A 27,191-nucleotide genomic window follows, 5' to 3' on the forward strand; every position below is an offset into this window, starting at 1 on the left:
GTGTAAAGCGCTTTAAGATTACTTGATGTGCATCGCACACTCAAGTGAACCAAAACGCGCCGTTTCTAATGTGATCTTTGTGCAATCAACCCCTTTATGAAGCCTCTCTGAAGGCAAAGGCAAAAGAGTTCAGGGTAATTTAGCACTAGGGGTGTTATAATCCTGAACTCCTTATACAACCAGAGCAAGAAAACCAGCTGAGAGAATAATCAAACAGTGGTTATATGATCCTGACTTATGTTGTTTTTGTTGATCAGTTTGCAGATATTCACCCAAGGAGGCACAAGCCTTAGAGCCAGTTATGTAAGTGCCTTTGTGTGTAAGTGTGTGTGTGTGTTGGAGGAAATGCACATACCAGGAAGACCACTGGAGGGGCTCCAATGAGTGATATGGCGGTGGAGAGTTTGCGCATGTTGCCACCGCTGTAGCTCCCTGCATTTTTGTCCACGTACTTCACTAGACCCAGTTTACGGATTCCCCACTCTGCCACCTGCCAAAGGTACAAAACATCAGTAAAAACCAATGACACTTTAATAGTTCCTATTAGAGTTCAAACCATGTATATATATTGAGGTAAATCTAACCTCATCATTATTATATAATATGATAGAGGAACAATTTTATTCTAAATGGTGATTTATCATTACTATAATACAGTATTTTTTTTTTTCCTTTTTCATGTTTTTTTAAATCAGCATAAATTGAAGACACTTTAAACACTCTTTTATGCACAATAATGCGAAATGTGCTTAATTGTCATGCCAAAATGCAAAAAAATATAAATATTTGTATTGTAATTCACTTTCTTTTCAGTGGAGATTATTACTGTAATATAGTATTTCTTAAAAATGCTTATTGTTTCTTTTTTTTTAATTAAAAAGTTTTTGCATTTTGGTAATGAAAAGAAAAAACTTAATTGGCATGTCAAATTTAGCTATTGGGAGGGTGGAGGTGAAATATGGCCTGGGTATGTGAGATTCACCATAAAGGTCTAATTCCATGAAATGATATAAAAAAAATTAAATACTTATTTAAATATGTGTGTTAGTTTGTAAGCTCTGCCCACCTCACAGACTTCATTCTCAGGTACACCACGCAGGATTGCGTAGAATTCCAGGTGTTCCCGTCCTGTCAGCAGATCATTGATGGCGTCAAATTGAGGGCAGTAGCCCATGTTCTGATGTACTTCATCTATTTCTCTGAGAATACTGAGACAAGAAAAAGCAGCGTCATCAAAAACAAGCAACCCCAGAAGTATATATAGACCAAGCTGTAATGAGGAAGTAGCGTCTGCTCTCATCCCTACATTATTTGAATGTCTGTACTCTGTACCTTTTTCCAGCTAAGAATGCTTCTCCTTTGGTGACTACAGAGTCTCCAGTCAGCATTTTAAAAGTACTGGTCTTTCCAGCTCCGTTGACACCAAGCAGACCAAAACACTGAAAGTAGAACAAAACAGACATCAGTTTGTGGTCGTACAGTTGCTGTGAAGAAGTGAGTGACTCGTTCGGATGAGGCTGATCATGAGGCATCTGTCATGAATTACCTCTCCTGGAGGAATTCCCACACATAGACGATCGACAGCGGGCTTCTGTTTCCGCTTGTACACCTGGAAAAGAAAAGGATGACATATTGATGAGGGCACCATTTATTATACATAATTTTAAGTATTAAAATTGATGTCTGTGATCATTAGCTGAGGTTTTCCGCTGACCTTAGTGAGTTGTCGGAGTTCAAGAATGTCTCCTTGTTTAGTTCCATTCATGATCCTCTGCCTCTCTCTGGCCACATCTTCATCTTCCTCTCCAATCGGACTCAACTTAGCACTTAGAGACCTACAGAAAATGGACAACCCATCACTTTAGATCTTCTAAAATTATAAACTATGTTCAACCATAATTTCATTAACAATTCATGAAAATGCGATTTGTTTCTTTCGGAATATCATGTTGTGATGATGCTTACTTGGGTTTAAAGAAGAAACGATACTGGATAAGGACTGTTATGGTGAAAAAGACTGCTCCTTCCACAGCCATAGCAAAAAGATTCTTGCCTACCATGTCCCATTCCAGTGGAGAACGGAAACGGTTCTCACCTAATGCAAGGAAAGAGAACATTCAGCATCTATAACAATTACCCTCGCAGTAGTTACAGTTAAAGGTGCAGCAAGCGATTTCTGAGAAACGCTGTTGAAAGTGGACCGGACCAAGCAGCACAACACACTTGTAGCCAATCGGCAGTAGGGGGCGTGTCCAATCATGATGGGGAAGGAGAGAGAGTGAACAAGAGGGAGATTTGAACTGAAGAAAGAGATGGCTGAGAGACATTACAAAAGAGAAAAGGTCAGAGGAATATAACTGGACAAAGAAGGGTTATGATCAGGCAAGAGCTGTAGGACCTGTGTTAATATTAGAAAAGCTAAGGCCTGATGGATGCAGAGGTTGCGTTGTTTCTGTTCCATATACGAGTAACGCCGTTTTTTCAGAAACGTTTGTTTCACAGAACCAAGATATGGTGTTGTTGTAATGTTAGCTATAGTAACAGGACAGTTTTGAGTGTCATTGTTGGTCTGGAGCTGGTGTGCTGTTGGCAACTAACAACCAACTCTTGCTTGTAGATACTCTTGTGTACTGTATGTAAATTTTTTGCTCTTCCTTGTCGTTTGTTTGTCAACTTCACTTTATTTTTTTCACGAAGCATTATTTTCCTTCGCTTCAGCTATGATAAATAGACATCCACTATTGCATTGTGTGTTTGTGCATTTTGGGGGCGGAGCAATGAAGCGAGGGGTGTGTTTGTTTGGATTGATTTAAAAAATCAACAGTGTTTCTCAGAAATCGCTTACTACATCTTTAATACACAGACCAGAGAACTCATATACTTGTATTTTATCAAGTTTATGAGGTCAGACTATAAACTTCATTGATCTAATTCTCGTAATCTGTCTGCAAAATTGTTTTATTTAAAGTGGAGCAAGCTAATCTTACCAAATCTCTCCATAGCGTCAGCCATGGCCTGATTCTTCACCATGTCGATGAGACCTCGACCCAGGCAGAAGTGCGGGAAGATGAGCAAAACGTTCTTCAGGATGTCGTTAATGCCACCAATCTCCTGCAGAAGAGGATGAGAGGCGTCAGAATTACTTGTGCTTGTGAATTACCCCTCAGCAACACAAATAGCAGGACTGCATTAGGATGAAACCAAAAAAGTAATTTCTCACATTGTTTCCAAATAACTCCATGACAAATGTGGAGACGCTCCCATTGATCCCAATGAGGATGTTTACGCTAGTGAGAACCACATAAGCAGTGCTGGGGATTTTGAAGAGGAAAGAAGCTGGGTACATGAGAGGAGTGATGGACCATCTGAGGAGAGACAAGAATAATTATTTATCATCAGGGAAAATGCTATGCACATTGGCAGTGTATTCTGACCCCATGTCAAGCCCTATCAGTCTATCTTAGAGACAGATTTTGCAAAAACAAACAACTAGCTTAAACTAGCTTCATATGAATGTCTTTATCTGTCTTACCCATATAGAAGCAAAAGAAGAGCAAGAACAGGCAAGTTGGTGGCGGAGACGTAGGCTTTTTGTTGGAAGCACACAAAGATCAGGATCACCAGAGTAGCAGGAACGACATAATTGCACTATACCAGAAAGCAGACAAAAATAAGATAAGAGATTTTGGGTCAGCAGCCAAGTAGGTGAATGTATTAAGGGATATGAAAGCAAAACCAGACACTCACCATATCCCAAAGAAAGTTGGCCAACCAATAGAGGTATGGCTGAACTCCACTGATAAACTGCATATGCTTGGCCTTATTCACTCGTTCCTGAATAAGAAAGACAACAAAGCTGGCGGGAACGAAGGACATGGCGAAGATCACACAAATGGAAACCAGCACATCTACTGAGGTGGTCATCCTGAAATGGCATAAATCAGAGTTGAGAGATTAGAAAAACATGATCGTCCTTAAGAAATGTTATTTAAATGTAATCAATGTTTCAATGCTTACAGGGCCACTTGAGAAAGCTGTTCTTTGGTCAGATTGAGCGGATGGTTGAACGCAGTGATGCCAAACTGACGGGGGTCTTTGCCAGGTGGTAAGTTGGCACGCAAGATGCCATTGTTCATTACATTGAGGAAGGATCCAATACTGTGCCAGCCCTTGTTATTGAACCATATCTGAAAATAAAAACGAAACCCCAATAAAGATCACTCCAAGTAGACTTTAAATATAAAATATATTGTCTTTAATGGGTTTAAAATCGAAGTCGTCCAGCTGTCACTCACCTTGACATTATTCTTAGTATCCAGCCCATTGATGAAGGCAGACAAGCTTTTCAAGAAACGGTCGGGAGCTGATCCGGAGTTCTAAAAGAGTAGGATAAGAAGAAATACTTCACGCACTATTCCTGAAAGCTGTTTGATTCATATCATATTGATTTAAGAATCAGCTTTTTGGCTTACCTGGCCCAGTTGGAAGATCTCCCTGACCCGAGAGATGGCATCATCGATCTCCTCAGCAGGAGGAAGTACCTGAGTGCTTCTAGCGCCCAGTGAATATCCTCCATACCTGAATTCGTTCACCCAGATCTTGTTCTTTAAGCTTTGAAAGAAACCATTTGTTTACCCATTGAATGGCAGCATTGAACTATTTCAGTTCATGTAGATACAAAATCAGCCCATACCTTTTTCCAATGATCTGTGCGTAAGTCTTCACTAGATAGTCTGAGATGTTTCGTCCTGTCAGGTTCTGGAGAGTCTCAGTTTCACTGATCTTAATCTGAGGAGGTGGCAGTCCACCAGCACCGGCAGGGCATTCTGGGAGCATCTTCTTTTTGCCATTACAGCTGCACTCACAAGCTGGCGATGGGTTATCCATGGTCCAGTTTGTCATTGTGAAAATGTCCATCAGGCTTTCTTCCACTTCTGGTGTAGACCATTCCTCATCGCCCATTGTACAGGGAGCCTCACTAAAACCATGGGAGAAGCAGGCTTAGTTTTTTCCAGAGTGAAAAAAAAAACCATTAACAGTTGCAAGAAAATCTTGGTGTTTCATATACTCGAAGTTACTTACAGAATTGGTTCTCCTTCCATGCATCGTGTTCCAAAGCCAGGATCATCTAATAAGGCGTTGAGTAATTTTTGTGTGCTTATATCATGTGGAGCATCATCACTATAACAAAGAATGACCGTATTTAATCTAAATGGTTCCCTGCAAGCATTTTAAATTTATGTTGAATAACACATGTTGTCCTTACGTACCTGATGAACATGATTTGTTCTTCATACATCCAGGGATTAAGAGCCAGGCTGGGATATTTTCCAAATGGTGGCACAATAAGACTGAATACTAGAGCGATGCACACAAACACAGCGGGAAGAACAATCTGCAAAGAGAATCAAAGTGAGTTGATCAAAACAGAACTTTACTGACATGGGCTGCATGTCGCAAAAGCCTAAGTAGATCGTAGAAATGGAAAGTCTCTATGATCTACTTTTGGGAATCATAGAAACCATTGACACCAATAGTGTCTATGATCTACTTAAGATTATGTTGTTTTTGGGAAATAGAGCCCAGGTTTAGTTTTTTATTATATTTCCCATTCCTACCTGTCCAAAAAAGCCTTTCCTTGAGCGGCGAGCAATAAGAAATCTCTTCCATAATAATGCCACAAACTGCTGCCTCTTTAAACTCCAGCCTTTCACTTGATATGATCCTTTTCCATCAGTCACGCTGAAATAGTCTGTCTCTTTGGATTCTGGTGATCAAATATATCAACAGGAGTTGTCAACAACACATTTAAAACCAAGAATATTAAGAAGACATTTGTCTGTCTCTAATCTAATGATACAGTATATATTTTAGGCCTTTAAAGTTTACCTGGATCACCATAAGATTCGGTACAGTCAAAGTCATCGTCTTCGGTCAAAGGTTTGAGGCAGCTCTGGTGGTCACCGCCAAATGCATGTTGTCTATGTCTGCGCACTGGCACAGTTCCATCTAACAAAGTTATAAATACAAGATGAAATCTTAATTGGATTTTTTTTCTTTCTAGTGTTTATTCAGTTTTCTAGAGAGCTAAACATTTACCAGAGATGATTTCTGCGTCAACTCCACTGTCCTCTGCCACTTTAAGGAAAATCTATATCAAAATAGAAAGATCATTAAGAACTTGCATAATAACAGCTAACATCCTAAAGATTTTTGTTGACAGATAAAACACAAGACAAGCTGCTCTGTACCTCTTCAAGTGTAGTATCTGAGACACCATAGCTCGAAATTCCAAGGTCAGCGAGCCGATCATCCAGGTCATGGAAGAGTTCAACAAAAGCACCATCTTTGGCAGACTCATACGGCAACACATATGTGATCTCATGACCGAGGTCTTCCACCATGCGGGCAGCGGGAACATACTTCAGGATTAGACTGGAGATGAGGGCTACATCAACAGGAACAACAGAAGATTCGGGCCATGTAGTTCCTGCAGAACATATTGAACAGAGTAAAAACTTTAGTGAAGATTCAGTTAGAATATGATGAAATCAACAGTTCTCCATCATTTTAAAGATTGAGGTCAGGTGTTGCCTTACCAATCGCTGTGGCAGCTTCGCTCTCTTGGTCGGTACCAAGACCAGCATCTGAACTGCTGACCGATGCATTGTCTTCCTAGAAAACCAATGAAACAACAGTGTTTAGCTATTAGCTTACCAACAAATCAACGTGTTCACTGATTTTTGCAACCTGAAGTGCACTTACTTTCTTAACGAAAGACACTGTGCTGCTCGAGTTCCTGCAAGAACTGAGAGAAGGTTCAGAGTTTTTCTTCACCAAGGTAAGATAGTATCCGGTTCCCAGTTGAGTCTTCAGAAACAGCGAGGAACCCACACAACAAAGCTTTCCATGGGAAATAATGGCAATACGATCGCCCAGAATGTCTGCTTCATCCATATGATGGGTAGAAAGAAGGATAGTGCGACCTGAAAAAAGTACCCACAGTCTTCTATGATTAATAAATGAGAGCTGGTTGTATTTTCTTTATATATAAATACAAAATGGACTCATGTCCAAATGCATAGGGTGGTTACCAGCACGGTACTTCAGAAGAAGGTCCCAGATGCCTCTACGAGCGTATGGATCCACACCAGCGGTAGGCTCGTCCAGAATGACAACCTTTGACCCTCCAACAAAAGCAAGGGCTACCGAGAGTTTCCTCTGCATACCACCTGAAGAACATAAAAATTGTAAGTTTGCAACAAATCAAACAACCAACATATCAAAATTTCAAAGGTCATAATGCCACACACCTGACAATTGGCTGGTCCTGGATTTGCGTTTGTGTGGAAGGCCAGTATCGGTCAGGATCTGCTCCGTCTCAGCCTTCACTTCCTCCTCAGACAGACCCTTCAGACGAGCATAGAACCAGATGTGCTCTTCTACTGTCAACCTGAAATACCCCAGGCCAAGCAAGAGTGGATTATCATCCACAGAACTGATCTATACAACCTTGACATCAACTAATATGTGACTTTTTTCGAATTATTTCCTTGATCGTTTCTTGTAGGTCTGAGAAAGGCACTTACATGCTGAAGAGGACGTTGTGTTGTGGACACACTCCGAGGCTCCGCCTGATAGAACTCAGCTCTGAGCGAATGTCTTTGCCCATGATATACGCAGTGCCAGAGGTGGGAGGGAAAAGGCCAGTTAGGATAGACCTAAAAATATTGAAGGTAAATTGAAGGGTTATATATTATAACCAAAAGGTAAAATAACTCTTTTCTATTTGAATATATTTTAAAATGCAAGTTATAAATAGTTCCTGATTTGGTGCTCAAGAAAAAATTCTTATTATTATCAATATTGAAAACAGTTTGTGCTGTTTAATATTTTTGTGGAAACCGTGATCCTTTTTTTCAGGATTTTTTGTAGAATAGACAGTTAAAAAGAACAGCATTTATTTGACATATTTTTTTTTGACATTATAAATATCTTTACTGCCACGTTTCATCAATTTCATGCATCCTTGCTGAAAAAAATGGGTGACCCCCATTACTGACCCCAACATTTTGAACTGTAGTCTATTTACCTTTTAATAGTAAGATCCTCGTTGACAATAATAATATTTTATACTAATTTCAGAATGTGAACTTACATGGTGGTAGTTTTTCCAGCTCCATTGTGACCTAGAAAGGAGGTTATTTGCCCCTCATAGAAGCCAAGTGTCAAGCCATCGACCGCTAGCTTTTTGCCGTGACGGTAGACCTTCACAAGATTCTCAATGTAAACTCCCAGTTCAAGGTGAGTGGGTTCCTCTTCAATGCAAACGGCTTTAATAAAAAAACACAAAACCCAATTAGTCCATTTTGTTACTCTTTTTAGTGAAGAATATGTCTAATGAACAAATTCACAGCTGCATTTACATGCTTAATATAAAAAATAAAAGCTCAATATTTATTTCCCCTATTTTTACATTTTTACATGACCTTTGCCTTCATCTAACACTCACTTAGAGTTAATAACCCTATTACATTTAATCTGTAGCAAATAAATATATATTTTTCATACTGTATAATGTTTATTTATTTGCTATGCTATGATGCCTAAAACCATTTTTACCATTTCACCAAATTTACCATTTAAAACTATGATTATGTCTAGTATGTTTTATCTTTTTTGTTGTTGACAAAATTAAATAGATTTTTATTATTTATGAGTAATCATTCATAACATGAAACTTCTCATCAGTTTCTCATTTTGGACAGGATTCTAAAAAAACGTTAGTGATCAAAAAGGTTTCTTACCCCCAGCATTGCCCTTCTTTCCATGTATTGCAGTATTGTTTGTGTTTTTCTCTCCAAACCAGTAAGATTTAGTGAAGGGGAAGTACCACGGCCTGGGAATGCCATACTGCCCTGGGAACACGGTCTCAATGTACCAGGTCATGACCCCATACAGGAAGGCATCAAAGTACATGAGGATGAGGCAGGTGGTGAGGTTGTATTTGTCGTCTTCCAATGGGCTGGAGAAGAGGTTATTCCATTGGATGCCCACACCCTGCTCCTCAAACAGTGCAAAATACTCACAGCCAAACCCAAACGCCACTGGAGACAGTAAGCTCTGTGGAGACAACCAAATTGGACGTAAGTAGTGTTCTGTTTTTTTTCCCCTCCTGAAGTCCACTTACATTTTTAGTCAAGGTTTCTTGCACCAAAATAACTAATTTAGTTTTACAGAATAAGTTTCCACCCTCCATAATGCAGTTAAATTATATGGGTCTGTTAGTCTGGCGTTGCAAAAATCTGACTGTTATGATTTCTGTCGGATTAAAGTGTTTACATTACTTATTAAAAAATATTGTTTTAGTTGATGTTAATGTAGTTAATGAAATCAAACTGTTAAAGAGGCCATTTTATGCCCATTTACAAAGTCTTGATTTTGTTTTTGGGGTCTACTAGAATAGCTTATAGTTTTCATGCTTAAATGTATAAAACACATTAATTTTAGCATATTTTACTTTGTTGCAGCACCTCTCTTCCCAGTCTGTCAGTTCCTGTCTCTATGAAGCCCCTCCTTCTGAAAAGAGCAATTTGCTCTGATTGGTCGGCTGGACCAGTGTGTCCTACAGTAAGTCACTTTAATTACAAGTAACTAGGTAACCATGCAGGATCAAACCACGCTGGAATAACCCGGGGTTAAGTGCCTTGATCAAAGTAATCTCAGTAACTCTTCACTGCTTGCTCACCTTTAACTGAACTCTTGTATTAGTGTCCCAGATCTTTAATTTATCACTGCTATTTAACTAGTTTAAACAGGAACACCCCAGTGTAGATTCCTTGTAATCTAGTTTTAGCCTACAATGGGTTTAAAGTGCAATTTTACAGTTAAGATATTGTCATCGCGCATGTAAGTCATTTTAGATAAGGAAATCAGTATAAATGTGTTTCCTTGTGCAATGTACTGTACAATAACGTAATGCACTTGGCCCAGCACAGCAACAACCGATGGCGCTACACACACACACACACACACATTTGTAATTGTAAAGTTTAGTTATTTTCCATAGGTGGTCGTAAAACTCACAGCGATGACTTTGGCGGTGAAGCCCACGTAGTCTTGCCAAGCCACGCACAGCACATAAGGCAGGTACAGGGTGAAGTAGATAATGCCACCGCAGGCCGCTGCCAGGTTGGCACGCGCGAACGCAGTACTGATCAGGAAACACTGCATGATGGTTACCACAGCGAATGACCCGAGGAAGAGAAAGACTACACCAGGGTCACTGTAGGGCAGGAGATTTCCCATCTGAAAAGGTAAAAGAAATCAGGTTGAGTATCTCTGGACTGAGTGGTTTGAACGTTTGTCACTAGCTATTTTGATGAAAATTTCCTAAAGAATTGTACATAATGAATTATAGTCATAATAATAACAGTGCTATTTTAGTATTATTTATATGCTATTATAGTATTTATTATTAATAATTATTATTATTATTTAGTGTTAGTAAGACATCACTGGTAAATACGTTTATTTGTTACCATTATCACCATTATTTTAAGGTGACATAGTTACACGTTACTACATGTACTTACTATAGTAATAACAGTAAATTAAGCATAATTACAAGTTGCTAACCCTACACCAAACCCTAACCCTAATGGTGAACTCTATGGTAAGTACATGTAGTTAATTAATATTACTCAGTACTTTTTTGAGTAAGTACAATGTAACTAAGTCACCAAAATTCAAACTCAAGAGGGAACGTGGTCCTCAGATTTTTAAGCCAAGTTGATTTTGAATGCAACACCCCAAAAAATGTAATGCCATCTAAGGTTAAACTTTTTTTCGATGGTCCACTTAAAACATTATACTAACAGTAAATAACTTTGCAACTACATGCCAACTAACTCTCATTAGAGTATTAGTAGACTGTTAGGTTATGGTTAGGTGTTAGGGTTCAGGTTAGTAGAATATGTTGACATGTACATAGTTTTAAAGTTACTTATAGTCAGTAGAATGTCTGTTGGATAGCATCATAAAGTGTTAGCAGATATTAAGCAGACAGTCTACTAACACTCTAATGATTTAATTGACATGTAGTTGCAAAGTTACTTATAGTTAGTAGAATGTCTAAAGTGGACCATCGAAATAAAGTGTTACCAAATCTAAATAATCTTTGATAATTAAATTATGTTTTTTTTGTAGGGGAAAAGGAAAGGAAATAAGATCTGCTGATGTCTTTTAGTACCTTGAGTAGAAGAACCAGCAGGCCTGCACTGACGAGAAGAGGGATGAGGCTGCTAATAAACCAGCTGAACCACAGGATTCCGTTGTCTAGTCCCATAATCCTCATGGTCTCCTTGAGTCGGGCTTCTTTCTCGTAGACGACGCCTTTGATGATGATGGCCACCGAATACATCCAGGCCAGAGTCATGAAGAGAGGCATGGAGCGGCTCATAATGCGAAGGAAACTATGAGAAATGAGAAGAATTTTCAATAATTGTTCCTGCTGTTATATAACATACTAAAAGACAAGCATAAAGCAGTCAGGACAAGCATGTGCAGTGGAATACTTACATATCATCTACATAACATGGATAAGGCATCTGCTGGATATAAACACCAGTCTTCTCTTTGGTTCCAGTAACTGCTCTGATGATGCTGTGTTCAACTACATCCTGAAGGTAAGAAAATCCTCCCCAAATATACCGCATATCCTCAAAGGGATCAGCCCTGGGACCAGGATCCCAATACCTGCCAACAAAAAACACAATAAGCATCTGATTTCATAGCAAGCATACTCATTAAACTGGAAATTTCCATCATTGGACAGCTGAGAAAAGCAAACTTACCCATCTTTAATCTTGTTTGTGCGTTCCACGTTGTCGATATCCATGCGGATCTTGTAATTGACGTGTGGTGGAAGTTCCAAGGTGTTGTGCTGTACGTCTAGGAACACAATTCCTGCCCAGAACTTTCTGTTATCCAGGAGACTCATGGACTCATTCACCAGTTTCTCCTCTGTGCTCACAGGTTCAAGTTTATCCAGGTTTACACACTGTAAAAAACACCATCATTTAGTCACAATGTGACTTTCTCTTTTTCTAGTGATAGTCAGTTGATTTTTATTTGACCATATTAGACTGTAAACATGCTGTGGTGTTCGGTTTAATCAATAACTTTTATAATAACTAAAATAATCTATTTGACCTGTAATAATCTTTGGCTTGTTTTTGTATTACTGTAAAAGGGAACTTTTGACCCATTAAAAATGGCGATGGCTAGGGAACAATGTCTTTAGCCTAAATAAAAGTTGATTTTCACTTCCTTTTTATCTTTCAGATCTCCTTTTGTCAAACTAACAGACATCAAATTGCTGGAATAGACATATTAAAACCCCAAAAACCCACACAATTCATGCAATAGGTCATCCAAGCACGTTTTGCACGTGCCTTTCTCCCAAAAAACTTGAAATCCTGGTGGTTGTGACATGCGTGTACTATTTAACTGATGATAGGTTGTTGACGTGTTTAATGTGCAAGTATGTATGTGGGAGACAGATGGATTATGAGATAGAAAGGATGTGTGTGGGAGGAGAAAAGAAAGGAAAAGGTAGTATGAAAGAGCTGTTCTGACCTCCATGAAACGGGATATGCTCATAATGGCCTGGTCCGTCTCATTGAAGACATCCCGCCATGTAAATGCCATCCCATGGGGACGCGTGTCCTCGGAGTGCTTAGACAAGAAGCTGATAACATCCTCCACGTTCCACTGAGTCCCAGCCAACTGGGCATTAAATAAACTAGCTGTGGCGTTGTTTCGAAGAAGCGTCTGTGTTTGGAAGAACAAAAAGATGGACGTTGACATCAGCTTCAATATCACTAATATTGACTAGTTCTAGTCCTGCACCGCAACCACCAGCCACATAGGGGCAGTAATGAGAGCAAGACATAACTTACCCGCATCAGATCCATTTCTTCACTATTCTCCATGAAGTTCCAAAACTTCGGTCTGGCTTCTTCCCACATTCCTCCTAAATCTCGTAGAATCCCGAGCTCCTGAAATGTCTTGTTGACCTGGGAAAGAATTAGGAAGTTGCTCCAATTACACTGCAGATTCATGCATGCATCATGCACATGTTTTTTTTCCAATATGATTACCTCATGAATGATCTTCTGGGTTGCAGGGCTATGTGGCGTATAGAGGATCTTCCCCATCAGAAGAGGTTTCAATGCCCTCCAGATCATCCGAGAGATGGGACTGGCTTCCATGTTCCTCATCAAGTTGTTACAGTATGGAGCTAGAAACACAATGCATGAGAATTTAGCATCCGTTTACTGCATATTCTGTATCGTATTGTATACTGCTAGTATGTTATTTCCAATGCAGTGCATGCTGTTTATGAAAAAGCATGTTAATTGCAGGGTTGTTATTGTTAACTAAAACTATATAAAATTGTTTTTGTTTATTGAAATAATACTGAAATAAAGCAGAATATAAATATTAAAACCTTAAACAAACTTAAACCTAAATAAAAATAGTACTGAAATCGCTAAAACTAAACAGAAAAAAAAAGCTTACTAAAAACAAAATGACTAAAACTATAATTAAAATGAAAACTGAAAATATTACTAAATACTATAATATTATATTAATAATACTAAAAAAGAAACAGTCGTAGGTTTGACGTACTGGTGGTATTGTCGTAGACTGAAACCGATTCGTCATCACTTTCGTTGTGGCTGCCGAACAGCGCCTGGAAATTGCTGTCCTCGTACCAGTTGAGGGATTTAATCTTGAGGCCACCTCCTTCCGGGTGTCCACACACAATACGGGACACAGCCTGGTACATCAGACTCGGAGAGCCGGTGGCGTTTTCGGTCAGAAACAGGATCTCATTTCGCAGGTCAATCCAGCTCCTCATACTGGCCAGCTGAAAGAATGATGAATGTTACAATTTTAACCGAGTCAAGAAGAGTCTGACTGATATGTAATCACACAACCAATTTACTTAGTGGTTTTCATTAGTTTGTTAAACAGGCATGTCGTTTTCTTTATTAAGTTGGTGTGTGTTTTTAATCAATTAGTTGACCCAAAATAGAAAAATTCTGTCATCATTCTATCACCCTCATGTTGTTCCTAACCCATACGGTTTTATTTAAAGTCTCCCTCGGGTAAAAATCAAGGTTTTAATATTGTTTATACGTCTATGTGGTGTTTTCAATATGCTTTAAGACAAACCATGTGTAAATTCATGTCAACACCATTGCTGAGTATTTTCTCCTTAAAACTGCAGTGAACTAAAGACCGGTTTGAAATCGCTGGTGTTTCTGACGTCACAAACTACCTTGTAACCAATCAGGTCAACGCGTGATCGTCAACGAGTGGATGTCTGAGCTGGTGAGAGTGAGTGGAGGCGGGGCTAATTTGCATATTCATAGAACTGCGAATACTAAATGAGGCAAGGGTGTAGAGTTACATTCAAGATATTTTAAGGCATGAAGAATTTTTTTTCTAGGAAAAAACATTTAAATGTGTAATGTTGCTGATCAAATATGAGTTTTAAGGGATAAAATGATTGACTACAGGCGGACTTTAAGAACAAATGGATTCATGTTGAATCCTATGCAGTTTCAAGCATCAAAAGCACTATAAAAGTAGTTATTTCAACACTATATCCAACTGAAGCCATATGATAGCAATTTAAGCAATTGGTGTATGTAAATGGTTGTGACCAGATCATTGAGACTGACACTTGAGAATTGGTTCAATCCGATTCCTGAATTTATCATTCAGACATAATTTTTTGTGATTTGAATCAAATAATTAACTGAAAACATCCAACTCAAAAGAGTGATTAGTTCACAAACCCATGAAATCTTTGGAACATAATGCACAAGTCGTTTGAACTACTATCATGATGCATGCTTTTGTGTCCTTTTTAGAGAACGAAAGCTCCAGTTTCTAGTCATTGTAATTGAAAAGAGCCTAAAAGAGCGACTCCTTTTGTGCTTCCTTGAAGGAAGTTATACTGGTTTGGAACAACATGAGCGTGAGTAAATAATAAAATAATTACAATTTTGGGATAACTATCCCTTTAACAGTACATCGAAGAGACATTTGACAAGCATTGACAATTTCATTATTACGCCAGTGCAGGCTATGTTTGCAAAATCCTTAAAAGCTACTGTCATTGTCTAACTCCTGTTTGGATATTTAACCAACAATCCTGAATCCAGAGAGCAGATGCCCCGAGGGCCTGTCAAATTGAACACAACTAATATTAGACAAATAAACCCTCCCATGAAAAGCTGGTTCTGCTGTTTCAACAAACAAAGGATTGTCAAACATAACAGAAATCTAACATAAATGCATGTCTAAACTGGGAGGTTTGCTTTTGGAGGGTGGCTGACAAGAAGAGAAATGTTATTCTGTGCTGGTCAAGAAAAAGTCTCCAGAGTGTCTCCATTTAATCTCATTGCTGTCTAAGAGAAGCAACTGAGACATTAAAGAAATCTCATATCTATGTTCGGATAAGCACACTATACACTTACTATTTCTGTAGTATATAGTATGTATACTGTGTACATAATGCGTACATTTAATAAATAAAAAAATAGTAGGCATTATGCAGTGTATACTGAATAATATGCAGTAGTTGGATAGTTTCAGGATAGGATAGTTTCACTGAGTAGAGAACTGTGTCTCCTGGTCATTCATTTTAAACCAGGTGTGGTGCACAGCATAAAGCTTTGCTGGTTGAAACCACGTGAGCCTTACGGATCTGACTCAGCAAGCATGCGAGTCACTTGCTGCTATTTTAGTGTAAAAGTGCCAAGAGAATGGAGGGCGGAGAGTGCAACAGATGTCATACCGCAAAAATACTCTCACTGAGGGAGGGAGGGAGGGAGGGAGGGAGGGAGGGAGGGATAATGTCCCCTCATGTCCCTTCTAAAACAAAGCTGTATAGAGAAAACTCCTGAATAACTGCACTGCAACAGCAAAAAATGATTTTAAATCAATATATATCATTTGAAACAAATTAATTATAATGTATAAAACTTTCAAGGTTTTTAAATGTCGAATGTATTGTTTTTGCACTTTAATCAGCATTCATCCAGTCTCATACCAACACAGTAAAAGGTTACTGGAATTCACCATCCGTCTCAAACATGAGGGTGAGCCAGATTAGAGCAATGGGTTGAGTTTAGTGTTCCATTCAGTTAGACTTGTAGCCAAAGGTTTCCCTTTCAGTTAAGCAGAGAACAGAGAGGCTTTTGTATGGGCAAACAGGTCATGAACGCCCATCTCTCTGTGTAAAGCAAACGTCTTTATTGCAGTCTTTAGATACTGACTGCTGAGTAGATTGTGTGACTCTCTCTCTGGATGCTTGTTCAGCTGTGCTTGGTTGTATATCTGTCCAGCTGGGAGCTGAAACAACTTTCTCTTCCTCCCACCGTGCACCACTACAGCTGGCAAACGAGACACTACCGAACTCATCGACACATGCAAGCCCAATGTGACACCTTTACTTCTGCGTCACAGGCCCAGCAGTTGTCCTCGCCATTAAATGTCACTTTCACTCTCATGGGACGGTTTAGAGCCTTACCGGGTTAGGTTTGTTTGAATTATGACAAACAACTCTCATTTGCAGTTGATGGACAGTTCACAGAACAGCTCAGGATTGGTTTACATTGCCTGTAGTGATAAACTCTTAATAAATAATATGAGATCTACCTCCACGGCCAGTGATCCCAGGCTCTCCAGAAGATTGTCTGTGGCTTTGGAAACTTGACGGACATCAGTGGCATTAGTCCTTATGTCCGACTGGTAAAAGGCAGAGAAAAAATTATTATTGTAATAAGTTGTAATACAGTTATTGAAATATATATATATAATGTAAAATTTGTATAATTTATATATAATGTATATATATAAATAATGTACATGGAATATGTCTAAAATACATTTACATAGTTAAAAGTTTCATAGTTCAGTGACAATCAGTTTATATGGCTGTTAAATCAAATCTAGGCGCTCATGTTAGTGCTGACTCATTCTTGAGGCATTTAATTTGCATGATTGTAAATGATCAAAGAACCATAAATGTTACGCATGGTCACATTCAATCCATGCATTCTATATGCCAACAGCCAGCGAAATCAAACTAAGATGAGCCATTCATCTGGGTTTCATCCCAAGAACGTTGAGTCAAAATCATCTTTCATTGACCAGCGTGATCTGTGAGTCAACCTGACGTCTTGACATTTTTTGAAAATCATAGAAGAAGCAGAACAGAGGAACTGAAGCTGTCATGACGTGTTGTAACTTCCAGCCGTGCCTTCAGGCTGTATATTAAGGTAGGTGTGTAGGGCAACAGGCAACAACATGCATCCTCCCACGCTCTTCATAACCCGCTAACTCTTTCATTCTTTTTCCATTTCTCTCTTTTAGTTGACTGTTGAATTGTTTGTGTCTTGGCACAATGCACGCCAATGATAAAGTCGCCTGGTTTTGTTTTTAAAACCACTATCAACAGCAGTGGAGGAGGAGAGGACACTATTGCACCGGTTTGGAAGATAAGATGATGACCTCTGTCACCCTAAGACACACGGTGGGGGTACCTTATTCAGCAACAGTTTAATTTACACCCTTTGCTAACAATAAAGCAACACCATCTGGACACCCCTCTTACATTAACATGGTTTAGAGATGGTGTCAGATAGTAGAGTGAAAAATTAGAAAATTATATTTTGCATAAAGACAATGTAGTCTGTTTTAGGACCTTGTTTTGCACTGTGAGGCATTCTGAGCTTTTTGCAATTACTCTCGATGATTGTCACAACTGTAAAACAATATTATTTTAATATTATCCCCCCCCCCCCCCCCCCCCCCAAAATGCATTAGCTAACATTAACTAACAAAAAGGAATATATTTTTTACCCCATTTATTTATCTTTGTTAATGTTAGTTAATAAAAATACAATTCTTTGTTAATGTTAGATTACAGTACATTATCTAGTGTTAACAGATTTTTAAAAATGTATTAGGAAATGTTGAAATTAACCTGAACTAATATTAACAAGTGCTGTAGAAGTATAGTTCATTGTCTGTTAATGAAACCTTATTTTAAAGTTTTACCAATATGTTTTTATTAGAATATGATACTTTTAATATATACAATGGTACTGTTTGATTACCATATTTATATTCCATAGAAATTTAATAGAGTACTTCAGAGAATACCATGGTTATATCATGGTTCTTCCATTGAATATTTAAGTATAATGCCATGATTTAAAAAAAACTGTTCATTTTGATTCACTGTACTATGTTTCTTACCCTAAGAGGTTTGAGGAAATCCAGGTTGGACTTGAAGTGTCTCTCGGCCTGGTCTAGCCAGCTATTTGGAGACCTGCAGATGATGTCCTGGGTGAATCTCGCCACCCCTTTGTCTGGGATGGTCACAAAGTCCTCAAGTGTGGTGGAGCTGCACATATCTCTCAGATGGACGCCAAAACCTTTGATCAGCACCTAAAACATGAACAGCATCGGTGATAACCGGTAAGGTTGAGGGCAGATAAGAAGGTGTTCATGTGATCCGTGAGGGGTTTTGGAGATAGACGGGACAGAACTGTTCATATGACCTATGAGTTTATTATCAGGAGAGGGTCAGTATAAAGTACTTAGACTAGATGCCTAGAATACACATTCTGAGGGTACATTAGGGTAAACCTAGGCTGCCTATGGTGTTTTATGAGGACTGTAGATTGTTTAATGCCCTGAGGGCACGTCACACCGATAACAGCTGTTGATTTCCAAAAAATTTGAGATGCATGCTGGTTTCCTCTCTTTAACTGATTCCCAGGGGCAGTTTAGCAGCATATGTGGTGTAAACTAATCAAAATGGACCTAGAAACAATGACCATGCCCTATGTACTGTATGCACTGTAATTACTGTACAACAGATGTGACGTTTGGGTCTTTGTTTTAGCTTGAGCATGGAACAAATGGGTGAACTTGGGTCATCTTATGGTCACCATTGTTTTTTTCCCCATTCAAAATAATGCTTTTCGATGCTCACCTTTTCAAGATTCACATCAGCTTCCAGAATATTCTTCACAGAATTCTGGGGAAAGGAGGCATTTTGCCGGAGGAACGTTGAGAGGGTCTCGTTTTCACGCAGGAAGTCCTTCAGCTTGAAACCTAAGGACAAATATGCCACTTTAGTGTGTGCATGTTAAGGAATGCTTTACAAAACCAATATACAATGGCTGTAGTTATAGGTTTTTCAGCAATTTGACCAGACTTTCAATTTGAGCAGATCCACCCCCTCTATTTTAGGATTAATTATTTTGGAAACGCACCCCACTTTCCATCAATTTACATTTCCATCACACAAACCTCAAACTTTTGTTCTGAGTACATGCGCTCACTTGCTGAAACTTAGCGCTGTTCATTCAGGCGGCGAGCCTTTGAGAATGTTAACTACACACTCGTGTGCTCTCCTTAAATTTCATTCCTCTTTCAAAGTTCAAGTACATGTCGGAGCAGGCCAGCTAGCGCGGTTCACCTGGGCGTGGAAAGAAACATTGACTGATTCATCGCGTGATTCCACAAACAACACACAACCTAAATGTTCTGGAATCTACAAAAGGGGATGAAGTGGCCCACACAAATCCATTAAAAACAGAACAGACTTACATAAGAGTCCCATTCCTTTCTTAAATGTGTGACATTACACTACTGTTAATAAGTTTCGTTTTTTTTTTAAGAATTTTTTTTATTCGGAAACGATTAATCAATTTCTGAAGGATGATGTGACACTGAAGACTGGATTAATGATGCTGAAAATTCAGCTTTGCATTATAGGAATATATTACATTTTAAAATCAATATAAATAAATTCAGCCTTGGTGAGCATAAGATAGTGTACCTCTTAGATGATAGGAATCTTAAAAAAAAAAAAAGTACATTTTTACATTATCTGATGGAAGTGAGGAGTCCCAAACAAATCCCTATTCTTGATGGAAATGCTTCAAGTCTGTAAATTTGGGGATCGCAAACAGTCGACACCCCCTCCTCCAATCCATACGCATAAAGCCATACCTGATGTGTTTGGGTAAGGTTTAGTCATTCACACCTAGCTAACAACTATATGCGATAACCCTCGGCCAGAGCAGCCCAACTGTCTCCCTGTCTTCCTTCTGTGCTGTTCATGGAAACAAAGGCTGGAAGTGTGTCCAATGCAAGGGAGGGGCGAAACCCCCAGGAGGTGGTAGATTCCTGAACTATTCATTCGCTTCCACACTAATCAGTCTTTTGAAAAGAGGGTTAAGGGGGTAGAAATAGGGGAGTGCAATGGGGTCTGAAAAGACATGTGCACGGACCTTCTGTAAAGTCATGGCTAATTACATCTGTTAGGCCTTTTTAGATTGGACAGGTATATGCAAGCTCAAAATGAGAAAGAGTTTAAACGAGGTGAAATCGGCATAAATTACATGTTGAAATCAGGATACTTGGTATATGTAATGCAGGGGTTTCCAAAGCCTTAATCCAATTCTTAGACAGTTGTAATTTATGTCTGACATTCACACTACCATTCAAAAGTTCAGGTTGATAAGACCTTTTTTTCTGTTTTTGAAAGAAGTCTCTTTTGCTCACCAATGCTGCGTTTATTTGATCAAAAATATGGTAAAAACGGTAATATTGTGAACTATTATTACAATTTAAAATAACTTTTTTATTTTAATATATTTTAAAATATAATTTATTTCTGTAATGCAGTTGTATTTTCAGCATCATTTCTCATGTATATCATACATTACAACAGTCTTCAGTGTCACATGATCCTTCAGAAATCATTCTGCTGATTCGCTGCTCGAGAAACTTATTTTATTATCAATGTTGAATTTTTTTTTTTGCTGCTTAATGGTTTTAAGTCATTAATTATATATTTTTCAGGATTATTTGATGAATAGAAAGTTCAAATGAACAGCATTTATTTGAAATAGAAATCTTTTGTAACATTATGAACATATTTACAGTCTCTTTTTAACAATTGAATGCATCCTTTCTGAGTAAAATTTGTTGTTACGAAAAAAAAAAATCGTACCGACCTTAAAATTTTGAACAAAGTTTTTTTTTTTTTGGCAGGAAGTGCACAAACTGTTTAAGTGCTATCAGGACAGGTATGTGAATATACAAGTCAAAACTAAACCCTCAATAGCCAAAGAGAACACCATTACATTATTAATTTGGCCATTTCAACGATTGGCGTCATTTTTTAAGCCTGAATGTTTTTAATGAACATTGTAACCCATTATGTGGCTAACTGTAAAGAAGATCTTTGTGAATCCAGAATTACAACTATCATGGCAAATGATCTAGGTGTGAATGAGTTTAAGCTTTAACTGTAACCTAAACCCAACAAACTCAACTCATTCATGTCTGTTGTCATTAGTTGAAATCAAAAGAGGAGAATAAAGACAGAAATGAATGAGATCGCAGCATGCGGATGCCACGATAAGCCCCACAATGACTGGATGGCGAGTTCAAAGCATTCCTATTGTCATGCATGACAGCCGGAGACACAATAATGAAGCTTTAATTTGAACAGGTGGGCTGACGTGGCTCTTTTTCTTTAAGACTCTTCTACTTTGGGAAAACAGGAAAGTGTATTATGGTTACATTTTAGCTCAATTTTGGTTTTATTTTATTCTCTGTCTGTATAGCTCTGAAGGGAGCAATTCAAAGTCATCTACCAATTTCACTAACTGTAAAATTTTACTCCAGACGTTCTATGATTGCGTCTGTACAACCTCTCCTCCATTAGCAGAGAAATGCGATTAAAGCTCACTTAGCGTGAGAAGAGAAGTCTGTGAACAGGAAGAGACAGTTCACGGTGCTTACCCAGCACACGCTAAGTGAATTGAATAGAGAAGGTAATGCTAGAGGATTGAATTCTGGGATGTTTGTGCGTATTTTACACCCACACTAGCCGTCAAACCGACTTGCCATGGCTTGTATGAAAGGCTTGATCCTTCAAGCAGCCACCCACCTTTTCCTCTCCCAGTGGAAAAAAAATCACAATTCCAACAAATCCTCAAAGACTGATGGGGATCAACCTTTCACTTGTATATGTTTACAAGGATTTACTGATAATTCGAATGAGTCACTTCATGTCAGGAGAAGTATTTGCTATGGGCGTTTCTGAACAAAATCTTAATGCTGTAGTGCTTGCATCTCATTTTGGTCATTTGCATACTTGATACTTGATATATAAATTATGTTAATGATACTGAATGCCAATGGTTCTTGTGGGTCTCTTGACTGATTTTCAAAGTTTGAATATAAATGAATATGTTGTCATATAACTAAATCAGTAGACCATGGCTCTAGCAGTGCAAAGGTTATGGGTTCGATTTTCCAGGGAAAGCAAGGACTGATAAAAAAAAAAAGTACCCTGAATGCAATGCAAGTTGCTTTGAATAAAAGTGTCTGCCAAATGCATAAATGTAAATATGGCTTTAGAAGACTTGGAGTACAGTGCACAAGTCATATCACTTTTATTGTACTATGATGTCTTTTTTGTCCTTTCAAGAGCTTGGTCACTGTATGCATTCACTTTATGGAAAAGAACAGCTCAGGCATTTGAAGTTTGGAATGATAAGAGGATGAAGACAGAATTGACATTTTCAGGTGAGCTATTTCTTTAAGAAAATGTGAAATGTTTTTATTCTAGGCCACAGTACTGTACTCACCAGCTGTGTTATTTTGCATGACTTTTACTGCACTGATAAGCTCCTTGAATCCATCTAAGCTCTTGTCATTTTGACTGTACAGTAAGATCTTCTTGGCATCAGAAAACAGGCGTGAGATTCTGATAAAGAAAGCAGAATTATTACCAAATTGCACTCAATGTCTTATATTACATATACTAGGTCACATTAGAGCTGACAACCCTGTTACTTCGAAGCCTTCAGCTGAAGGCAACAACTTACATGGAATCGTTGAAGTTTCCAACGACTCCCGGAGATTCCCCAGGGGTTGGGTGTCGGAAGCACGGATTGTTGGCATTGCAGACAATGCCCTGGATCCATGGCAGGGTGCCTGCTGAGGGCATGGCTTTGTTGGGAAAGTGACCTGTAACAAATAAAGGGAGACGAAATGAACTACCGTATTGAAGAGGATTGAAAAGAGTTTCCACATTAAGGCCTTCTAGGAGAACAGAAGAGAAGAAAGTGTACACGATAAAACCAGCATAGTCAACACAATGGCAATAGAGTGATGATGTCAGAAAAAGTATATTTCTTGTAAAATCATTTTCTTCCCAGATAATGCATCATTTGTCTTCAAAAGCTCATCTACTTCATGCATGATGACTGATCATGATAACGGGGAGCTTTTAGTGAATGATACGCTATCAGATTGACATCCAATGACATGGACATGATGTGCTGGATGAGATTTTGATTATTTATACCTCCCAGTGCGGCCTGCGGCCAATTCCCATGCCAATATACACCCATATACAGATAATGGACAACGTGCACCCTTAGACTTCCTTATCTTCCCACATACCTAAAAACATCAGCAAAAATCAGACTCCCCATCCCTGGAAGAGAAGCGTACTCTACGAGGAGACCTTATCAAGTGATTACCTAAGCAGTATATGTGACCTATGCCACACACCCCCCCCCCCCACACACGCACACCAGAGGCTCACTGTTATTTCTATAATGAGTCAAATGTATAGGTCTGCTATCAGTCAACCTTAAGACTGCCAGCTGCTCCATTGCTGAGCACAGCAAAGATAAGATAATACTTTCGGCATGAAGTAATCAATTCAGGGGATATTTGTTCAATTCCATATGATTATTTAATTTTAAATAATTTATAACAGGGTGAATGATGAAAAGCATATATGGGTCATACTTAAACTAAAAAGAAAATTAAGAAGTTTTGTAACTTAAGAATATGAAGCCTATTTTTAGGAACATTAAAGTTTTTTTTCCCCACAATAATCAAGCACATTTTCCCCAGTTCTCATGAAAGACTGAATTTTCATTATTGATATATATATATATATATATATATATATGCTTAATTGTATAACAAAATACAAAAATAAATCTGTATGTCTGTATGGTTTATATATATATATATATATATATATATATATATATATATATATATATATATATATATATATATATACACAAACATGTAATAATGTAAACATATTTTTATTTAAAATTCAGCATAAATTAAAAGATGTACAATATATACTGCCAGGATATATAAAAATGCAACTTGTATATTATAATTATGTATGATAATAAATGACATTTTTATATATCCTGGCAGTATTTGTTGTACGTCTTTTAATTTATGCTGAATTTAAAATTAAAATATCATGCATTACAGTATTTTTACAGAATGTGCTTAATTGTCATAACACAATACAAAATTAAAATTATCATTCATTTTTGTATAATCAATTTCTTTCAAAATAAAATGTTATTCTTTTTTTCTTTTCTTTTTTTGTGGTGAAATATTTCTTAGGATTCATTTATCCACATAAGTCAAGTCAAGTCAAGTCAAGTCATCTTCATTTATATAGCGCTTTTAACAATGTAGATTGTTCCAAAGCAGCTTTACATTGATAATAGGAAATTAAAGTAAAGTGTTTTGGCTTTATAGCAGCTCTAGAATAAAGTTATTGTCCAGCTAAAGTTAATAATTTGTCTGTTTACAGCTTAAGGGACTTAGCCTAATTAATACTGCTGGTTTTTGAAGTCCTAAAATTGATTATTACCAACATGATGGACATTGTTCCATGTCCATTTAATCACTTCAGCAAGAGAGGTTGCAACATGCCTGTACTCGCATATGACAAATCTACTCATCCATCCTCACACAAATCCAGACTTTAGGAGAAGTGAAATTCTGCTCAGTACCTCCTATATCCTGTTTAAACCAAAGCGGTAGCACACAGACACATTTGAACGTCAACAAGATCCCATGACCAAGGCTCACAGTTCCACAAAGAAGAACAGAAAGTTCACAATCTCACAAAATCGTATCCATTAAGATACTACATTTAATGTAGTATGTCTTTTCAAAGGCTAATAGCCAGGCATTGTGTTATGAATTTATGAGTAGTTTACGACCTAAGAGTAGCATTTCTTGTCATGGTGACATTCCTAATATATAAAATGTTGCTAATGAGGTTAGAAAAACAATCAGGCACAATAAAAGCTCAGGTGCTATAAAACAAGATGTAACGATACACTGAACAAACCAGGTAAAAAATGCGAACATCAATGTCACTGTACTATCAAATAATAACTGATGATAAAATATAGAACATTTTGTCCATGTTTAAATGTTCTCAAAAAATGTTAATCCCAGCATGCTCCTGATAACATCACCTTATCTTTCTACATCTGTGACTGACAGAAGACCAATTCCTCTAGTTATCAGCGAGAACTCATAAACACCCTGCGAGCTTGACACATCTGATAATAATGCACCATAAAGAATCGTGCAACGAAACAAAACGTGCATTTTCACCCCTTGCTTACACCATGTATTTAGGTTATGCAATGCAATTAATATGCACGTTGAAGTGCAAAAGTTGTTTTCCGAGCAACACGTGCAAGCCATTTCGTTTTCCAAAGGCAAGTTGGGAATTTAATGTTACAAAACAAGCTAAATGTTGCATTGTGCGGACACAGCACAACCGCATCACTTCTAAAAATGCTTTTCTCTCTATTCACAGGTTGAAAAGTCCACAACTGTGGAGTATACTTACATTCATGTTGTTCGTAAGGCGGGTAATTCAACCTCACGGCGATCAGGATGAAGAAAATAAAGAGAGGCCACACAATCTCCGTCAGAAGCTGGAGCTGCACAAGTCAAACACATGAGGACAAAAACAGTCAGCGTTTTCCGAAGTGCAGACATTAGAGACCAAACATGACTTATAGAGCCCTCAGAGAAAAAAAGCTCTCAGTCTCCAATGTCTAAAGTAAGGGCTTTTGGTGAGTAATGTCATCAAGGGTAAGTTTTTATTAACAACATTTATTATTAATACATGACAGGGAATCGATCAGACCCTCCAGATATAGAACTACATGGCATGTCTGCATCGACCCAATAGGGAATGAAAGCCATCTGACCACTCTTTCTCCATTTAGCACTTTTGTGGGTAATGCTTATTTGTTTTAAACAATACACTCTGTATCAGTATTTCTACTGGTTTAAACAATTAAACTGTAGAAAAGTAAATTAAGGACTGCATTTTCATGCAAGTCTTTAGATATAAAAAAAAGTATCAGTTTCCAAAATGTGTTTTTGGACATAACCATGTTTTAAAACATGTACCATGGTATGACCATGGTAATCTTGCATTTAAATATTTTTATTTGGAATTTCACAACAATTCCTTTGTAATTACCATATTCTTGGATGTACCTTGTAAAAACGCAAATTTCAGTACCAAGTTATATATCAAAATACTGTAGTATGGTATGTCACACTCTTAGGAAATAACCCTAGGGTTCTTGACTCAATTTTCAAGAATGCTTTATGACAAAAAGTTTCTATAAAAGAGGAAATGTCTTAAATGATTGCATAATCCTTTCATGTTTAAAGGGTTATTTATAGAGTATGTTTGCAAGCTGTTTATTTAATACAATGAAAATGAAATCATAAACATAAAAAGTAAAAAAAACATAAAATGATCTCATGACGTGATCCCCGGCCTAAAAGGTTCTATATAGAACACATCATGTTTTGTAATGGTTTAAAGAGTAAAATATCCTATACAAGTTCAAAGAGATTTGAATTCAATGTCTGTCTGTATCTGCATCACTTTTAGGAGAGTCACATAAAAGTGGTTTGAATTTGCATTGGCCTGAGAATATTTATGTAGCAGCATTCTGTATTGAAATGACGTCAAAATAACTGAATTTGGGTTGTTATGGGATATGAACATCTTCAGATCATATAACTTTCCATAAATTAAGAGCTTATAAAATTAAATCTAAAGTGACTAAATAATCTCAAGTGACAATTTTGATCTCTAAAAGCAGCATGATGTTAAATGAATCATAACTGTTACACATTTTACTTTTACCTAAACATAATGCGTAACACAAAATGATATTTGCATTTGAATA

The 27,191-nt window shown here is 37.8% G+C and overlaps 1 protein-coding gene and 2 long non-coding RNA genes across 6 annotated transcripts in view; 2 read left to right on the forward strand and 1 right to left on the reverse strand.

The window, feature by feature from the left end:
• Positions 1 to 27,191, reverse strand: part of abca1b (ATP-binding cassette, sub-family A (ABC1), member 1B) — a 36,056-nt gene that overhangs the window by 4,590 nt on the left and 4,275 nt on the right. The window contains exons 3-43 of the mRNA XM_084430117.1: positions 25,823 to 25,916; positions 23,007 to 23,148; positions 22,767 to 22,885; positions 19,088 to 19,209; positions 18,346 to 18,537; positions 16,741 to 16,830; positions 13,696 to 13,936; positions 13,164 to 13,303; positions 12,963 to 13,079; positions 12,640 to 12,834; positions 11,856 to 12,061; positions 11,581 to 11,757; positions 11,252 to 11,474; positions 10,087 to 10,308; positions 8,808 to 9,123; positions 8,159 to 8,333; positions 7,590 to 7,721; positions 7,314 to 7,453; positions 7,095 to 7,232; positions 6,766 to 6,986; positions 6,600 to 6,675; positions 6,252 to 6,490; positions 6,100 to 6,151; positions 5,890 to 6,009; positions 5,619 to 5,767; positions 5,271 to 5,395; positions 5,083 to 5,181; positions 4,694 to 4,978; positions 4,473 to 4,611; positions 4,296 to 4,376; positions 4,018 to 4,187; positions 3,748 to 3,925; positions 3,533 to 3,648; positions 3,221 to 3,365; positions 2,988 to 3,111; positions 1,966 to 2,095; positions 1,715 to 1,835; positions 1,547 to 1,609; positions 1,333 to 1,439; positions 1,067 to 1,208; positions 356 to 490 (exon numbers count right to left, since the gene is read on the reverse strand). Coding sequence (XP_084286243.1) covers positions 356 to 490; positions 1,067 to 1,208; positions 1,333 to 1,439; positions 1,547 to 1,609; positions 1,715 to 1,835; positions 1,966 to 2,095; positions 2,988 to 3,111; positions 3,221 to 3,365; positions 3,533 to 3,648; positions 3,748 to 3,925; positions 4,018 to 4,187; positions 4,296 to 4,376; positions 4,473 to 4,611; positions 4,694 to 4,978; positions 5,083 to 5,181; positions 5,271 to 5,395; positions 5,619 to 5,767; positions 5,890 to 6,009; positions 6,100 to 6,151; positions 6,252 to 6,490; positions 6,600 to 6,675; positions 6,766 to 6,986; positions 7,095 to 7,232; positions 7,314 to 7,453; positions 7,590 to 7,721; positions 8,159 to 8,333; positions 8,808 to 9,123; positions 10,087 to 10,308; positions 11,252 to 11,474; positions 11,581 to 11,757; positions 11,856 to 12,061; positions 12,640 to 12,834; positions 12,963 to 13,079; positions 13,164 to 13,303; positions 13,696 to 13,936; positions 16,741 to 16,830; positions 18,346 to 18,537; positions 19,088 to 19,209; positions 22,767 to 22,885; positions 23,007 to 23,148; positions 25,823 to 25,916 — 6,198 coding nt within the window. The remainder of the gene's footprint in view (positions 1 to 355; positions 491 to 1,066; positions 1,209 to 1,332; positions 1,440 to 1,546; positions 1,610 to 1,714; positions 1,836 to 1,965; positions 2,096 to 2,987; positions 3,112 to 3,220; positions 3,366 to 3,532; positions 3,649 to 3,747; positions 3,926 to 4,017; positions 4,188 to 4,295; positions 4,377 to 4,472; positions 4,612 to 4,693; positions 4,979 to 5,082; positions 5,182 to 5,270; positions 5,396 to 5,618; positions 5,768 to 5,889; positions 6,010 to 6,099; positions 6,152 to 6,251; positions 6,491 to 6,599; positions 6,676 to 6,765; positions 6,987 to 7,094; positions 7,233 to 7,313; positions 7,454 to 7,589; positions 7,722 to 8,158; positions 8,334 to 8,807; positions 9,124 to 10,086; positions 10,309 to 11,251; positions 11,475 to 11,580; positions 11,758 to 11,855; positions 12,062 to 12,639; positions 12,835 to 12,962; positions 13,080 to 13,163; positions 13,304 to 13,695; positions 13,937 to 16,740; positions 16,831 to 18,345; positions 18,538 to 19,087; positions 19,210 to 22,766; positions 22,886 to 23,006; positions 23,149 to 25,822; positions 25,917 to 27,191) is intronic.
• LOC311303586 lies at positions 9,025 to 11,346 on the forward strand. Its single transcript, XR_014629793.1, has 4 exons — positions 9,025 to 9,146; positions 9,531 to 9,630; positions 10,070 to 10,316; positions 11,209 to 11,346. It is a non-coding gene; the product is annotated as an uncharacterized lncRNA (long non-coding RNA).
• Positions 17,173 to 25,910, forward strand: LOC311303585. 4 transcript variants are annotated; one of them, XR_014629789.1, is made up of 5 exons: positions 17,173 to 17,363; positions 17,458 to 17,617; positions 18,352 to 18,567; positions 22,607 to 22,704; positions 22,989 to 23,122. It is a non-coding gene; the product is annotated as an uncharacterized lncRNA (long non-coding RNA). The 4 variants fall into 4 exon arrangements; XR_014629790.1 differs by lacking the exons at positions 17,173 to 17,363; positions 22,989 to 23,122 and adding an exon at positions 25,790 to 25,910 and having other exon boundaries at positions 17,429 to 17,617; XR_014629791.1 differs by lacking the exon at positions 17,173 to 17,363 and having other exon boundaries at positions 17,429 to 17,617.

The sequence above is a fragment of the Rutilus rutilus genome (genome assembly GCF_951802725.1).
Source record: "Rutilus rutilus genome assembly, chromosome: 14".
Lineage (NCBI taxonomy): Eukaryota > Metazoa > Chordata > Actinopteri > Cypriniformes > Leuciscidae > Rutilus > Rutilus rutilus.